This window comes from Zalophus californianus, chromosome 17 (assembly GCF_009762305.2).
Source record: "Zalophus californianus isolate mZalCal1 chromosome 17, mZalCal1.pri.v2, whole genome shotgun sequence".
NCBI classification, from domain to species: domain Eukaryota; kingdom Metazoa; phylum Chordata; class Mammalia; order Carnivora; family Otariidae; genus Zalophus; species Zalophus californianus.
The window spans coordinates 17,864,517-17,882,686 of record NC_045611.1 but is presented as its reverse complement, the minus strand read 5'-3'; the positions used below and the strand labels follow the sequence as shown (position 1 = coordinate 17,882,686).

The 18,170-nt window shown below is 39.9% G+C and overlaps 1 protein-coding gene across 5 annotated transcripts in view; it reads left to right on the top strand.

Moving 5' to 3' along the window:
* The window catches only part of NFATC3 (nuclear factor of activated T cells 3), a 129,109-nt gene that overhangs the window by 107,684 nt on the left and 3,255 nt on the right, over positions 1 to 18,170 (top strand). Inside the window, exons 10-11 of one of the 5 annotated variants that reach the window (XM_027617559.2) lie at positions 10,735 to 10,838; positions 12,208 to 12,314. The exons of 3 other annotated variants lie outside the window; for them this stretch is intronic. In XM_027617559.2, the coding sequence (XP_027473360.1) occupies positions 10,735 to 10,835 (101 nt within the window). In that variant the 3' untranslated portion in view covers positions 10,836 to 10,838; positions 12,208 to 12,314. Of the gene's footprint in view, positions 1 to 10,734; positions 10,839 to 12,207; positions 12,315 to 18,170 lie in introns of those variants that run through there. One more of the 5 variants, XM_027617558.2, reaches the window with a different exon arrangement.

The window sequence follows — 18,170 nt, the reverse complement described above, 5'->3', positions numbered from 1 at the left end:
CAGGGCAGTTTTAAGATTATAGATTCCCAGGGGCGCCTGGGTGGCTCAGTCGGTTAAGTTTCTGACTGTTGATTTCAGCGCAGGTCCAGATCTCAGGGTCATGAGATCAAACCTCACGTTGAGCTTCCTGCTCATTGGGGAGTCTGCTTCCCTTCTTCCCCTCTTCCCCTGCTGTCACACTCTCTCTCTAAAAAAAAAAAAAAAAAAAAGAAGTTTTTTTGTTGTTTTTACGATTTTATTTATTTATTTATTTGTCAGAGAGAGATAACCAGGGGGACCAGCAGACAGAGGGAGAAGTAGGCTCCTCGCTAAGCAAGGGAGCCTGATGTGGGACTCAATCCCAGCACCCTGCGATCAGGACCTGAGCCGAAGATAGATGCTTAACTGACTGAGCCACCCAGGTGCTCCAGATTCTCAGTATAATGAAGTTTGAAAGGCTCTCTGGTCCATCCTCCTCTTTCACACTGGAGTACATACTCTGGTATCCTTAATAATACTATATTCCTGTGTGTCTTCCTCTTCACCTTCTTTGGAACATCTCAGGGTCTTTTGAGTTCTAGCTGCCCTTATTTTATGTGGGTTCTGATGCCTCTGGAATCATGCAGAACAAATCTAATCCATCATGTAATAGCCCTTCACATTTGTGAAATCTTGATCTCTGCCAGTCTTAAAAACACTCCAGCACCTTCACCTGTCCCTCATCCTCACCAACCTCTGCTTGACCCTGGTGTTTTAGTTCCTTTTTGTAGTGTAGTATGTAGAAGGGAGCACACTATAGCCAGCTAGAATGGATTGGAACTGTTATCTTCCTTGTTCAGAAGGCTTTATTTTACCAATACAGTCTGAGGTCAGGGGATTTTCTTAGCTCCATCTTACTGTTGATTTAGTGAGTCATAAGGACTGCTAAATCACATCCTTTCTCTCCCCACTCCCTACCCCTTGGGTTTTTGCATATGTTGTTTTTGGAACCCAACACTAAACTTTATAATTATCCTTGTTCAGTTTCATTGAGGCGATTTTGGCCCCTCATATTTAACCTTCCAAGCTCAGAAGAGTCTTTTTAAGCGTTGTGTGGCTCCCTCCCCAAGGCGTATTCTTTAGGGGAATAACAACAGTAGAATACTGATTTTTACCAAGTGATGTTTTCTTTTAAGAAGTCCTCTTGGGGGTCGCCTGGGTGGCTCAGTCAGTTAAGGGTCTGCCTTCGGCTCAGGATCCTGGGATTGAGCCCTGAATCCGGCTCCCTGCTCAGCAGGGAGCCTGCTTCTCCCTCTGCCCCTCCGCCCTGCTTGTGCGTGGTCTCACTCTCTCTCTATTTAAAAAAAAAAAAAGGAAGTCCTCCTGAAAGGCTGTAATACTACTTATTCATCCAATTAGGGCATTGTTCAAAATTCTTTTGCTACTTCTTTTTTCTTTGTTACCTGGATGTATCACTACATCCCTGCTTAAAAAGTGTGCTGTCTACATCTCTAAAATTATCAATGAGTTTTTACTTGTGTTACAATTTGTATTCCTGGAGCTGCAATTTTTCCTAAAATTTCCTGTGAATTATAGTGTGTATGTCCCAGTTTGGACCAAACGATACACATTAAAACGGTACAGAAATACAGAAATTGTCACAGCTGTGTTTTAAGCATTTTAATTAAGATTATAGTATTGTTAAACTAGACTGCCTTTGACCGTTAAATACATGCCCATTTAATTTGTGACTGAGCTGAATCCAGTTACAGCTTTCCATTAGAATCCCTCAATTCCCACTTGTCCTCTTTTGTTCACAAACTAACAGAGCTGCACCTGCAGCCTTTCAGCAGAGAAGAGGGGACATGTTAAATATAGCCTGGCCTGGTGCTGTGGTGAAAACTGACACGGCCGCTTGCAGGCTCTGTGCAGTAACATGCTGATCCTGAATGTAGGGCAATTACTAATTCGACTGTAAACAGGGACTCTAGACATGACCTCAGATGCTGCAGTTCTGCATATAAGTAACAAGCAGAAGTGCCTACTTTGGAGTAGCAAGGGAGTGATAAAACGAAAGATTGAGGATGGGGAAAGTAGGAGGCTGGTGTGGAGGAGCAGAGGTAAATATTATTGTGTTTTATTCTACCTGTTGGATATTAGTTTCACTGGTGTTTATAATATTTAAATAAAACGAAATAAAGCCGTGTATAGCCAGTGGTGAGAATGGGTCACAACTGAGGTATTTAATGACTTTGGAGTAAAAAAGTGGAGGGAAGGGTGCCTGGGTGGCTCAGTCGTTAAGCGTCTGCCTTCGGCTCAGGTCATGATCCCAGAGTCCTGGGATCAAGCCCCACATCGGGCTCCCTGCTCCGCGGGAAGCCTGCTTCTCCCTCTGCCTCTTCCTGCAGCTCCCCCTGCTTGTGTTCCCTCTCTCGCTGTGTCTCTCTCTGTCAAATAAATAAATAAAATCTTTAAAAAAAAAAAAAAGTGGAGGGAAGCAGATAGTATTGAAATTTCTCCTTTAACTGGGACTTTGGGTAGCTCATGAATCCTCTTCTGGGAAGCATACATGTCATGTCCAGCATCAAACATATTTATGAGAATAACTCCAGAGGCAGGAAATTCCCATAAATAATGCCCATATAGGCTTTGGATAGTAGTTCATGCAGAACAGACCATGATGGCGATTCAGGACCTTAGACATAGCGACTCTTGGGTATATGATAAGAAAGTTTAATTTTCAAACCCAGTGAAGCAACTGTAAGCATTTGAAAGAATCTTTTATTATATCAAGTGTGTCTGTGTATCTCCACAGACACAAATTAAGTGTACTCAATTCAAACAAAAATCTTTCTTTGAGTCAACTTGATGCTGAAATTTACACATAAACTAAGAAAAACCCAAGAGAGACTACCACTAAATAACTGGCATATATATCATAGCATATCAAAAGTCTTCAAAAGAAGTTCACTTCAAGAAGTATATTTAAAAATAATGAATTATGGTTACTATTCTTGATAATAAAGCATTTTTTGAGCTCTGTGCTAGCCATTTTGCTAGTATAGCAGTAGCTCATTAGTTCTTCCCAACAATCTGTGAAAAGTGAATTACTAGTTTTATTTTTTGGAGGTGTGGCTCAGAAAACTTAACTACTTTGCCAGTGTTAAATGGCCACAAACACTGGGACTGACATTTGAATGGAGTCTGCCTGAAATTTAGATTGTCTCAAATGTTTAGTGGTTTCTGAAATAGCTGTAATTGATTACTTTATATAATCTCACCTTTGTAAACATAGTAACTTTCTTGTGTCTGCCATGCATAAGGTACAAAGCCAGTGTCTAAAGTTGTATTCCATTTTAAAAATGTGTATCTTGTTTTTGAGTTCCTTTGGAGAGGGATCATTCACAAAGACAAAAATATTTTAAGTGAGAGAAATAATTTTAGGCTCACCAGTTCAGCTTTTATGGTTTCGTGGTAATTGGTAATTGTCTGGCTTTGTGTGACAAGTTTACCTCTAGCCATGGATCTTAGCTTTTGATAAATAGTAGATTTGATATACTCAAACAATTCTTTTGTTTGAAGATGTCTGACTTTTTTTTTTTTTTTTGACATTACCTACCATTAGCCTGCCTGAATGATCCAGAGCAAGTAAGGTAAAGAGTATTTGGAGTGTTGTGAAGGGTAAAGTGGGGAGAAAATTGCAGCTTTGAGTAGAGCAATCAGAACAATCTAAAAGTAAGCCTTATTGGTGAGGAAATATTTGATCAAAAACTTGAAAATGAGGAAGTTACCAGTGTGAATACCTGTGGGAAGAGTATTCCAGGCAAAAGTGACAGCGAGAGGAAAGACCCTAAGGTGGAAGCATGCCTGGTTTTATTAAAGAGGAAAGGCAGTGAGGCCAGTGTGGCCTGAACAAGAGGGATCTGGGGGGAAAGTAGTAGGAGGTGGCGTCAAGGAGGTAACGGCAAACCATAACACGTAGGGCAACAGTTCTCAAACTTTTTGGTTTCAAGACTCCTTTATAATCTGAAGAGTTATTGAGGATTACCAGTCTGGTTTATATCTATCAGTAAACTGAGAGCTTTTAAAAACAAGGATACACAGGCACACGTTCCACTACAGCAGTGAAGTCATCACATACCATGTAGATCCAGTGGAAAACTCCCGTATAGATTCATGAGGGAATGATAGTGACAAAGGCAAAAAACATTTTAGGATTATTGTTGTTATGACAATTGCAGACATTCTTAAAAGTTCTCCAGAAAAAATCCTCATGTCCCTGATCATACTTTAAGAACTGGTATGTAGGGCGCCTGGGTGGCTCAGATGGTTAAGCGTCTGCCTTCGGCTCAGGTCATGATCCCAGGGTCCTGGGATCGAGTCCCGCATCGGGCTCCCTGCTCCTTGGGAGCCTGCTTCTCCCTCTGCCTCTCTCTCTCTCTCTCTCTCATGAATAAATAAATAAATAAAAAGTTAAAAAAAACTGCTATGTAGACTGTTACAGCCCTTGTAAGGTTTTGATCAGATGAGTCATGATCTGATTTAGGTTTTAGCTGGGCTGCTCTGGCTCTTGGTTAGAAAAAGGATTGTAGGGAAGCAAGGACAGAAACCGGGAGACCAGGTAAGATGCTATTATAGTAATCCAGGCCAGAAATGATTTATACTAGGTGGTAGCAGTATATAGGAGCTTTGAAATGGTCTGATTTTGGATGTATTTTAAAGGTAGAGCCAATAGCATTTCTTGACAGATTCCATATAAGGTGTGAGAGAAAGAAGTTAAAATTGGCACCAATGGTTTTTGGTTTCTTTCCTGAGAAACTAGAGAGATGGAGTTGGCATCGGCTAAGATGGGGAAGGTTATGGATGGAGTAGGTTTTGGAGAAAGGTCAGGTGTTCAGTTTTGCATGTGTTGTGTTTAAGATATTTGTTGAGCATTCAAGTAAAGATATCAAGTAGTCATTTGGATGAATGAGTCTAGAGTTCGGAAGTGAGTTATAGACTGAAGATAAACATTTGAGAGTTGTTGGCATGCATATGCTATTTAAAGCCAGGACAGGGGCGCCTGGGTGGCTCAGTTAGTTAAGCCTCTGCCTTCGGCTCAGGTCATGATCCCAGGGTCCTGGGATCGAGCCCTGCACCGGGATCCCTGCTCAGCGGGGAGCCTGTGTCTCCCTCTCCTCCCCACTTGTGCTCTCTGTTGCTTTCTATCTCGCTATCTCTGTCTCTCTCAAATAAATAAATAAAATCTAAATAAATAATAAATAAAGCCGTGACACTAGATGAGGGCAGTAAATGATCAGTTAATTGTCCTGCCTTTATCAATTTAAATAATAATTGCATTTCTCTACAGTGTTGCAGAGTACATGTCTGCACATACATTTCAGGAGACTACCTTCTTTGAGTAAAGAAATAAACAGATTCACACAGATTAAATGACTTCCCTTGGGTCACCAGTATTGTAAGTGATGAAACTAGGGTTCCAAAGCCTTTATTTTCATCTACCCACCAGGTCTTTGCCTTGTTTGTATAAACCAGAAACGTCTGTGTTTATTGATTAGGTGGCTAAAGAAAGCAGCTTGGTCAAGTAGAGAGGCAGCTTGGACAGTTGGGGAAATTTTGCTTTCCTTTCCACACACATATCTCAGGATCTGTAAATATTTAATGTGTTAAAACTTGGAGATAAAAGGAACAGATTTTGTATTGCAGCTTTTACTTTATTTTTTTTTAAGATTTTATTTACTTGAGAGAGAGAATGAGAGATAGAAAGCACAAGAGGGAAAGAGGGTCAGAGGGAGAAGCAGACTCCCTGCTGAGCAGGAAGCCCGATGTGGGACTCGATCCCGGGACTCCAGGATCATGACCTGAGCCGAAGGCAGTCGCCTAACCAACTGAGCCACCCAGGCACCCTGTATTGCAGATTTTAAAAATTTTAAGAGGGATTTACAAGTGTCTATCAGGTCTTGCCTGTGCTTTAGTGTTATATTTAAATCATTGCCTAATCCAAGGTCATGAAGATTTGCCCTGTGTTTTCTTCTTCTAAGAGTTATAAGGACGCCTGGGTGGCTCAGTCGGTTAAGCATCTACCTTTAGCTCAGGTCATGATCCCAGGGTCCTGGGATCGAGTCCCACATCGGGCTTCTTGCTTGGCGGGGAGCCTGCTTCTCCCTCTCTGCCTGTCTCCCTGCTTGTGTGCTCTCTCCCTTTCTCTCTCTCTCTCTCTCTCTCTCTCTCTCTCTGTGACAAATAAATAAATAAAATATTTTTTAAAAAAATTTTTACAATTTTAGCTCTTTGGGGGTGCCTCGGTGGCTCAGTCAGTTAAATGTCTGCCTTCAGCTCAGGTTATTATCCCAGGGTCCTGGGATCGAGCCCCGCATCGGGCTCCCTGCTCAATGGGGAGCCTGCTTCTCCTCTCCCTCTGCCTGCCGCTCTACCTACTTGTGCTCTCTCTCTCTTTCTATCAAATAAATAAAATCTTTAAAAAAAATTAGCTCTTTTGTTTAAGTCTCTAATCCATTTTGAGTTAACTTTGTATGTGGTGTGAAGTGGGAGTCCAGCTTCCATTCTTTTGCATGTGGATATCCAGCTTTCCTTGTACTGTTTGTTAAAAAGACTGCCTTTTCCCCCATGTAATGGTCTTAGAACCCTTGTTTGAAAGTGAATTGGCCATATATTGTGAGGGTTTGTTTCTGGGCTCTCTTTTCGGTTCCTTTGGTCTGTGTGTCTGTCCCTATGCCAGTATCACACTGTTTTGATTACTATAACTTTGTAGTAAGTTTTGAATTTGGGAAATGTGACTCTTCTTTGTTCTTGTTTTTAAAACTATTTCTGGCTCTTCATGGTCTTTTGAGATTCCATATGAATTTCGGGATTGGTTTTTCTATTTCAGTAAAAATGGGAGGGGCGCTTGGGTGGCTCAGTTGGTTAAGCTACTGCCTTCAGCTCAGGTCATGATCCTGGAGTCCCAGGATCGAGTCCCACATCGGGCTCCCTGCTCAGCAGGGAGTCTGCTTCTCCCTCTGACCCTCCCCCCTCTCATGTGTTCTCTCTCCGTCTCTCATTCTCGCTCTCTCAAATAAATAAAATCTTTAAAAAAGAAAAAAAAATTCTGAGCACAAGAGTAAAAATTAAAAATGCTGTTGGGGTTTTGTTAGGAATTGCATTGAATCTCTACATTGCTTTGGATAGTATTATCATCTTAACAATATTAAGCCTCCCAATCCATGAACATGAGATGTTTTCCATTTATTTAGAAACCTTAATTTCTTTCAGCAATGTTTAGTTTTCAGTGTACAAATCTTATGCTTCCTTGGCTAATTCCTAAATATTTTATTCTTTTTGAGGCTATTGTAAATGGTGTTGATTTTTAAATTTCCTTCTTGGGTTGTTCATTGAACGTATATAGAATACAACTGGGGGCACCTGGGTGATGTATTCAGTTAGGCGTTGGACTCTTGGTTTTAGCTCAGTTGGTGATCTCAGGGTCGTGGGATTGAGCCCCGCATCAAGTTCCATGCTCATCACAGAATCTGTGTTGGACTCTCTCTCTTCCTCTCCCTCTGCCCCTCCCTCTTATTCCCTCTTTCTCTCTCAAATAAATAAATCCTTTTTTAAAAGAAGAATACAACTGAATACTGTGTGTTGATTTTTTTTTTAAGATTTTATTTATTTGGGTGCCTGGGTGGCTCAGCTGGTTAAGCAACTGCCTTCGGCTCAGGTCATGATCCTGGAGTCCCGGGATCGAGTCCCACATCGGGCTCCCTGCTCAGCGGGGAGTCTGCTTCTCCCTCTGACCCTCTTCCCTCTCTTGCTCTCTATCTCTCATTCTCTCTCTCTCAAATAAATAAATAAAATCTTTTTTAAAAAAAAGGTTTTATTTATTTGAGGGGGCGGGGGACAAGCACACTCCACACTGAGCACAGAGCCTGACGCCAGGCTCCATCCCATGACCCTGAGATGACAACCTGAGCAGAAACCAAGAGTCGGATGGCTGCTCAACCATCCCAGCCACCTAGGCGCCCCTGTGTGTTGATATCTTATAACTGCTGACTTAATTTATTAGTGCTAACATTTTTTTGTATGTCAGTTCTTTCAAGCTTTCTGTGTATAAGATCATTTATGAACAGAGATAATTTTACCTCTTCCTTTACAATTTGGATGCCTTTTATCTCCTTAGCCTAATTGCTTTGGTTAGAAATTCCAGAACCATGTTGAATTGAAGTGGCAAGAGTGGACAGCCTTGTCATGTTTTTGATATTAGAGAGAAAGCTTTCAGTCTTTCACCATTGAGTATGATGTGGGTTTTTCATATATGGCCTTTATCATGTTAAGGAAATTTCCTTCTATTCCTAGTTTATTGGGTATTTATGAAAGTGAATTGAATTTTGTCACATGCTTCTGCATCAATAGAGATAATTATGTAGTGTTTTATCCTTCATTCTAATAATGTGTAGTAAATTACATTCATTGCTTTTCATATGCTGAACCATCTTTGCATTCGAGGAATAAATCTCACTTGGCCATGATACATACATTTAGTATACTGAAGAATTTAGTTTGCTAGTATTTGTTGAGGATTTTTGCATCTATATTCACAGGGGATATTGTGTAGTTTTCTTTTCTTGTAGTGTCTGTCTGGCTTTGGTATCAATAATGCTGGCCTTAGAATGAGTTAAGAAATATTCCCTCCTCTTTAATCTTTTGGAAGAGTTTAAGAAAGGATTGGTATTGGGGCGCTTAGGTGGCTCAGTCGATTAAGCTTCTGACTTGATCTCAGCTCAGGTCTTGATCTCCCGGTTGTGATAGGCCCTTCATGGGTCTCTGAGGGGAGTCAGCTTCAAATTCTCTCTCTCCCTCTCACCCTTCCCCACCCCACATGTTCCTGCTTTCTCTCTCAAATAAATAAATCTTAAGGAAGGAAGGAAGAAGGAAAGAAAGAAGGAATTGGTGTTAATTCTTCAAATGTTTTGTCACAGTTTTTGTGATAGGAAGAAATGAATCAGGTCTTTTTTGAAGCTGTCAACAGTATTTCAAGGAACTAGAAAGATGTCTTGAGGACTGCACATTTCCATAAGCACAATATGAAATTACCATTGTATAAATCAACTCAAAAGTCACTAGGGTCTGCTGGCCTCTTAGCTTTGTTCCTGGGCTGCTTCTTATTTATGTGCTGATGTATCTAGAATCACATGGTCTATATCCTCATGTCTGTTTTGGAGTATTCTGTATCGGAGATTGGGCATCCTCAGAAAGTCTTTTGACTATGTATATTCAGTCTCTAAAATACTTCACATACACTGTAATCCTTAAATCCTCTTTGAGAACTTGGTGAGTGATCTCAAATTTAGTAATAAAGAAGCTTAAGGCAGAAAAATTTTGCCTGTAAGCACAAAGGATTTCTGGCTTTTGTGTTTTGTTTTGTTTTGACCCCTTAATGAGGCTGCATTTTGCACAGATTGGTTCCTCCTTTGTTTTACCTCCTTTATCAGCCTAAGACAAGGGCATTAATTATTGTTCACAGAGACTATATACAGAGTCTTCTGTGCTAAGATAAAATAAGCATTCTTATAGAATCTGAAAAGTTAGGTCCTTTTCTTTGAGGTTGAATAAGCAATGGCCAAAAATAATTCCTTATAGGCCAAAGGAGGAGGCTTTGTATCGTTATGTTTGGGCTCTCTAACTAGGTGTCTGAATGTGTCATCCATTATCACAAAACTGACCAATGGTGACTCTTGAATACAGTGACTTTCAAACATTTTTGACAGCTTCCTACAATAAGAAGTTTTATAGCATAACTTAGTACATAACAAACAAAAATGTATATACAACTAACATGAAGGTCTCAGAGGCCAATTCTTAACCTTTATTAAAGAAAATGCAACCTGCTATCTTCTATTTTGTTTATTTCTTCTTAAAAAGATGCTATTCTCAACTTGCTGAATTGATTTCATAACCTGCTAATAATTGTGGGCTTTTGGGATGCCCGAGTGGCTCAGTCAGTTAAGCGTCTGCCTTCGGTTCCGGTCATGATCCCAGAGTCCTGGGATTAAGTCCCACATTGGACTCCTTGCTTAGTGAGGAGCCTGCTTCTCTCTTCGCCGCTCTCCCTGCTTGTGTTCTCTCTCTCTGACAAATAAATAAAATCTTTAAAAAAAAAATATGGGCTTTAATTTAAAAAATATTCCTCCACGACCCTCAGATTTACCTGTGCATATCGTTTTCTGGGCTCCTATCCTTCAGGCATTTTGATTCTGTGGTTTGAAGGAGAACCCAGGAGTTACTATTTTTATTAAGTGCCCAGATAATTCTGATATAGCCATAGACAAGTATTTGGGAACTACTAATAGATCCAATCTAATAAAAACTATTTTGTTTGAAACTAAATCTGTCATATAAAATTGCTGACCCCAGGGTGCCTGGCTGGCTCAGTCGGTAGAGCATGACACTCTTGATCTTGGGGTCATGAGTTCACGCCCCACATTGGGGGTCGAGTTTACTTTAAAAAAAAGTAAATAATAAAAAAATTGCTGAAACCATCATTGTGACTTTTTAAAATTATTGCCTTTTAATTTTAGGAAATAGCCATTACCTAAACTCTCTGGACTCCAGTATTCATATTATTTAATAAAATATGGGGAGCCATTTTATGTAGTGATTGACAGATAAAGGATGGTTAAATTCCTCTTGATTATAGAAAAAACAGGCTGGGCATGTAGTAGATTTAAGTTACTCTCTGGTTTGTTCCATTCAGTAGTGATGTTGTCTTCTTTGACACAGACCAGTTTATGTCTGACTTGGAACACCAGCCATCAGGTTCAGCAGAGAAATGGCCTAACCACAGTGAGCTCTCATGTCCAGCTCCTTTCTGGAGAATCTAGAGGGTGAGTGTTGATTGAAATGTGTCATTGTTTTTATACTCAAGTCTGGTATTTGCATGCAGTGGCTGGATTTGCATGTGCTACAGAGGATGGGGGTATACACGGGCAGTCTTCTTGATAGGTCCACTCATTATCTTTGGAGCTGCACTTTGACTACAAGATTCTGCTTTTTAAATCTAACCACATTCAGGTTCTTACACTAGTGCTTATAAATTTAATCTGGGTTTGAATAGAAGGCAAGTGTTTAACTGAATTAATTAAAGCAGAGAAGCCCATCTATAAGAATTCTTTGGCTTGGGGGAAAAAAAGGATACTATGGGTTGGGTCCTGAGTAAACCTGGTTACCAGTCAGGTGTATAAGCCTACTGATTTCTGGTCATGTACTCTAAGTTTTGATGTGAGGCAGTATGAAACGGAAATAAAGCAGGAAATTTTATCTATTTGCCAGAGGCAACCTGGATCATGAGCCTGCCTTGTGGGCCCCTGTTTGCACTCCTGATAGTTCTTCTGGAATTCCATTTACAAAGAATCCAGAGAAATGAAGTCTGTGTGAGGGAGGGGCTGGGCCTCAGGCCTCTCTACCTCACCAACCCACCAGGAACAGAGCTCTCCCTCACTGTCACACAGCTCCTTTCTTCAAAGACTCTGAAAGTTACTTGAGAACATGTGTGATTCTAAATATACAAATTATATATTGTAAATATACAAATTATATTGTATATTATATATGTAAATTATAAATATACAAATTATAATTGTTGAAATGTCATTTGAATTTAATTTTAATGAATTTAGATTTGGAAGGGGACTACCCAAATCTTTATATTTAGGATACTGAAGCCCCATCAGACAAGGCACCAAAACACTGCCTTCTCCCAGAAGCTGAGCCTACCCTGGTCTCACATCATTCTTATCTCTACTCATGAGAGGAATAAAAATGGCAACTAAATTCTTGAATCTCTTTAAGGAGAGTTTTTTTTTTTTTTAAATTGAAGTATAATTGACATACGATATCCTGTTAAGTTTCAGATGTGCATCACAGTAATTTGATATTTTTATATATTACAAAATGATCCCCACGATAAGGCTGGTTACCATCTGTCACCATATAAGGTTATTACAATATCATTGACAATATTTCCTCTGCTTACATTACAACCCCATGACTTACCTATTGTTAAAGCTGGAAATTTGTATCTCTTAATCCCCTTTACCTATTTTGACCACCCCCCAAACCTTCCTCTCTATAACCAGAAAGATTTAAATGAATTTCCTCATATTATGGTTGAGAAGATCAACTGAAGAAAGATTAAGTAAATCACCTTAGTTCTATCACAGCTGAACCAAAATTAAAGTTTTATCTCTTCTACAGTTTACCCCATTGCTCTTCCCATGTATGAAGCAACAAGTAAGTTGGTCACTAGTGATCTTGGTAAGAACTGTTTCTTTGGAATGAAGGAGTCAGTGTATGACTAAGGAGTGAACAGGAGGTAAGAACAGAAACATGAAATAGCAGGCAGTGTATATAACTCCTTTAAGATATTAAGTAATGAAAGAAAACATTAGATATAAAGGGCTATGTGGGTTCTAGGATTTTTATTTGTTTGCTTGCTTGTTTAAGGTAGAGAGCCTTACCATACTTAGTAATGATGAGAAAGATCCAGGAGGGAAGGTGGGTAGATTGACTGAAGAGCTGGAAGGGTGAAGAAAACTTTTGGAGCAAGTCTTGAAGAGGCAAATATATAGGATCCATAGCACAGGTGCTGGAATGCATCATATGGTTCTGGAGCTCAGGTTGGGTCCCCGGAGGTAATAGGTTTGGGAGTCAACAGTATATAGAAATGGACAAGATTATCCAGAGAAAATGTACAATATACCCAAAAAAAAAAAAAAAATAGGGAGAAGGAATCTACTTACAATCTTTTTTTTTTTAAAGATTTTATTTATTTATTTGACACAGAGAGTTAGCAAGAGCAGGAACACAAGCAGGGGGAGTGAGAGAGGGAGAAGCAGGCTTCCCGCTGAGCAGGGAGCCTCGATGCGGGGCTTGATCCCAGGACCCTGGCATCACGACCCGAGCCAGAGGCAAATGCCCAACGACTGAGCCACCCAGGTGCCCCTACTTATAATCTTAAAATTCTTCTGAATCCAGCATCTTAAAGTAAAAAGAAGTGGGTTTTGGTTTTTATTTTTTCACATTTCATTTTTTGCTGATATAAAAGGATACATGCTGATACTTGAATACACTTTTAGATACCTGTGTACTGTTTACTCAGCTGGAGATTTAATGTTTGTCTTTGAAGAATGTTTTGAATTACAGCCTTTTCTAGAGGAAAGATCTGTATGACACTGAGTATAGTATCAGACACATAAGAGATTTCTTAAAAAGAAAGAACCCTTAATAAGACTGATTCCTCTGTCAGGTGTGGTTTTAAAAAAAAGTCATAATTTTCCTTTACTAGTAGTAAAGCTACTGTTAAAAAGTGAAAGATAGGGGTGCCTGGGTGGCTCAGTTGGTTGGGTGACTGCCTTCGGCTCAGGTCATGATCCTGGAGTCCCTGGATCAAGTCCCGCATCTGGCTCCCTGCTCGGCAGGGAGTCTGCTTCTCCCTCTGACCCTCCCCCCTCTCATGTGCTCTCTCTCTCTCTCTCTCTCTCATTCTCTCTGTCTCAAATAAATAAATAAAATCTTTTAAAAAAAAAAGTGAAAGATATCTTCTAATCTTTGTGCATATATTTTCACTTTGTCCTGTGGTTGAAAGCTGTTTAATGTTTAGGGTGAAATTTAAAATGACTTAGTTAAAAACTTGGCCTGATAAAGCTCAAGCTGGTTATCTTAGTTCTTGCTTAAAATACTTAAATATTCTTTCTGTATTACCTTTATGGTGATGAGTTTTATTTTTGTTAATAAATAATAAGGGGCGCCTGGGTGGCTCAGTCGGTTAAGCGGCTGCCTTCGGCTCAGGTGGTGATCCTAGGGTCCTGGGATCAAGCCCTGCATTGGGCTCCCTGCTCAGCGGAGAGCCTGCTTCTCCCTCTCCCTCTGCCTGCCACTCTGCCTACTTGTGCTCTCTATCAAATAAATAAAATCTTTAAAAATAAATAAATAAAAATCTCTCTAATGGAGATTCCAAAATACAATGGCTTAACCACATTGGAAGTTTCTCTCACACTTCATGGTAATTCACAGATCAGGATTCCCTTTATTTCATTGTTCCTCTGTTTCCTTAGTTATTATCAAAGCAGAGTTACCACTTTGACTTGAGTCTTGGCCCAAAGCAAGAGGTATTGGGGAAGGAAAGGAAGAGGTTATTGAGCCTGGGATGAGGAAGATACACATCACTTCTGTTCATATTTCATTGGAAGAAAACAAATTATATGGCCATACCTACCTACAAAGGGGAAGCTGGGAAATGTAGTTTATAGCTAAGTGGCTGTGTGAGTAGTTAAATTCAATTACTTAAGAATGAATTAGGACAGTTAGCAGTCTACCATACTTTCTGAATTTTCGGGAATTTTTTTTGTCTTTAGTTTGAGAAGGTATGTTAATAAATGCAAATTCTTCCAACTCATGCCGTAAATAGGTGAATTCAATTATTTAATGTATGTAGTTTTTTTTTTTAAGATTTTATTTATTTATTTGACAGAGAGAGAGCAAGTGAGAGCAGGAACACAAGCAGGGGGAGTGGGAGAGGGAGAAGCAGGCTTCCCGCCGAGCAGGGAGCCTGTGTGGGGCTCGATCCCAGGATCCTGGGATGATGACCTGAGCCGAAGGCAGACGCTTAACGACTGAGCCCCCCAGGCACTCCTAATGTATGTATTTTAGATGGTGTTCTTACAACTTATCAAAACCTAAAAGTATATCTTAGCAAAACTGTGTTGTAGAATAATATAAACCATAAATACAAGATTTCTCATCCATTTAAACTCATTCCTTTACTTCCAAATTTCTCTTGTTTTTTTCAGTGGAATTCAGAAAATAATTGGAGGCTTCATTTTATAAAAAATAACGTCTCCATAAAATGTTCACCAGAGAATGGATTATATACCTTTAAACTTGGGGTACAAGGAAGGGAAGAAAAGGTGAATTTGCCAAACCTGGATGAATGTTCCTTGTAGCTTCAAAATGAAATAACATACATAAATAGAGTCTAGTTATACCCAGAAATCCTTTACACAAATGCTCAAGATGCTCAGATGCTAGTTAGAAAGGCCCTTTGGGCTTTTGTGTATATGACTATATATCTGTCTACTCCAGGGGCAGTGTCCTGGGTTACTCTGCCCCTGTCCACCTGGTGGTGAGATTTCATCCCATACCATGCTTGTCCGCTCTAGCTCTGAAACCTTAACATTGGAGATAGCTCCAAATAAGAGACCTGTTGTTACTCAAACACCTCATTCTTATGTATAGAAATAGCATTCCAGTGGACTGTTAATTTGGATAGCAATTTTTGGATTAAAAAACTTGTTCTTACGACAAGTACTGCTGACTGTTGTGGTGGCACAGGTGATCCAGGTGCTGGGTAGCAGGAGTCAACCGCAGCTGTCCCAAGTGGGCCAAATGCTGTGACCTACATAACCTGTTAGCACAGGTGTTTAGGGCTGTTGACTCTTGTTCTAGGCTTTGAATTCACTTTACTCTTTAAAGGAGGGAAATGATAAAATTGCATAGTAGGGGTAAAACTCTGCTCTTAAATTGATGAAAAAAAAATAAAGCCATCTCACATACTTTCTGGACTAGGGCTTAAATGAATAAATTCATGCATATATATTCAAAAGAAAGTGGAAAATGAAATTGCAAGCAATTCACTGTTATTTAAGAAATAACAATGTCAAATCACTAAGTTTTCTTTGTTTTTGTTTTTTAATATTTTGTTTATTTATTTGACAGTGAGAGAGGAAACACAAGCAGGGAGAGTGAGAGAGGGAGAAGCAGGTTTCCGGCTGAGCAGGGAGCCCGATGCAGGACTCGATCCCAGGACGCAGGGATTATGACCTGAGCCGAAGGCAGACACTTAACAACTGAGCTACCCAGGAGCCCCATTAAGTTTTTTTAATCACTAAGTTGTACACCTGAAACTAATGTAAATATGCATCAGCTATACTTAAAAAAACAAAACAAAACAAAACTGGGGCACCTGGGTGGCTCAGTCGGTTGAGCATCTGCTCAGGTCATGATCCTAGGATCCTGGGATCGAGTGCCGCATTGGGCTCCCTATTCAGGAGGGAGCCTGCTTCTCCCTCTGCCTGCCGCTTCCCCTGCTTGTGCTTTCTGTCAAATAAATAAATAAAATCTTAAGAGAAAAAAAAAAAAACGGGCGCCTGGGTAGCTCCGTTGGTTGAGCGGCTGCCTTCGGCTCAGGTCATGATCCCAGAGTCCTGGGATTGAGTCCCGCATCGGGCTCCTTGCTCAGCAGGGAGCCTGCTTCTCCCCTGCCTGCCATTCCCCCTGCTTGTGCTTGCTCTCTGTTTCTCTCGCTTTCTCTGTGTCAAATAAATAAATAAAATCTTTAAAAGAAAAAAAGTAAAAAAAAAAAGTATACTTGGTAAGTGGGTGGATAATGCTGGATATATACCTTCATCCTCCAGAAAATGTAAGCATTGACTTCCTCATAAAGACACAATACATCATGTGGTTTTTTTATGATGATAAAACACCATTTCTAATCACCTTGTAGATTTAAAACTTGAGCAGTGAGATAATTTAAGAAGGTGTGTTGCATGGCAGCTTGGAACATTTCTGAAGTTACTGTCCTTGGAGGGGATAAGTGTTGGGAAAAGATGATTCTCTGCTGGTACTTGCTTCTCTATTTGACTTGTTGCCACTGCTGGGAGACCTGTCTAAAATAGACACTGTCAAAATCAAAATCAGATGTCATGATGGGGCGCCTGGGTGGCTCAGTCATTAAGTGTCTGCCTTCAGCTTAGGTCATGATCCCAGGGTCCTGGGATCGAGCCCTGTATCGGGCTCCCTGCTTGGTGAGCCTGCTTCTCCCTCTCCCTCTGCCTGCTGCTTCCCCTGCTGTGCTCTCTGTCAAATAAATAAAATCTTTTTTTTAAAAAATCGGATGTCATGCATTAGTCTTAATAACATTGTTTGGGCCCCTTCCTACCGCACCACCTAGTGAACTTTCAGTATATTAATTCCCAATAGTTTTTAAGTAATTGTATTGAATTAGGATCCATTTATTCAGTCATCAGAAATTGATATTTCCTCATTAGTAAGGTACCTTGCTTGCCCTTCAGGAGCTTGCCAGCTATTTGAGAGACAAATGATGACAACCCCTACCAGTAATTTGATGTGGTGAGTTATGTGAAAGGCCATGTGCAAAGATCATGGGCCATCCTTGTGCTCCGTCTTAGCATGAGACTAGCCCATAGATCTACACATGGAATCCACACTGAAAACACTGTTCCTTGCTTGTTATGTGGCTTGGAATAACAGGTGCCTTTTCTATATTTGTCCCTTTTGTATTGTCTCTTTCCTGTTTCCGTCTCCTTACTCTCACCATACTCCTCTCTCTCGCAGCCATCACCACATTTGTCCAGGTCTTTCACATTTTCTTTGTCTAAATGATTTATTTCCCTGTTTCTCTTCCCTTGGCCTCCAAGAAGTGACAGTTGTTTGGAAACTGATTCCACCATTCACTAAGCAAATTATGTGACCAAAGCCTCAGTTAACTGATTTATAAAGTGGGTTAGTAGTTACTTTAAAATGTTGTGAAGATTGAAATAAGATACAAAATTTCAGTTGTAAACTCTCATAGATGCTCATTAGTATTTGTGAAGTGAGTTCCCTTCTTACAGCCATCAGTATATGAATTTGAAGAATTTTTTTAATTACCTAAACTATAAAAAGAGTAGATGTTAATACTTGAAGATTTTTTAAGTGATTGTTAGTGTCTCCCTTGCTCTATGATCACATCACATTCTAAGTATAAAAATTTTTTGTCTTCGCCTCTTTTCATTTATTACAGCTGTGCTGAGATATAATTCATCACTATAAAATTCACCCTTGAAAATATACCATTCAGTGGTTTTATTATGTTCACAGAATTGTACAACTATCACAACTATCTAATTTTAGAAAATTTTCATTATTCCAAAAGGAAAAAAAAGAAACCCCCATACCCATTAATAGTCACTCCCTATTCCTTCCTCACCATAACTCCTTGTAACCACCTATTTTCTGTCTGTGTGGTTAGCCTGTTCTGGCCATTTTATACAAATGGAATCAAACAATATATGATCTTTTGTGTCAGGTTTCTTTCACTTAGTATGTTTTCAAGGTTCACCCATGTTGTAGCATGTATTAGAACTTCATTCCTTCTTGTG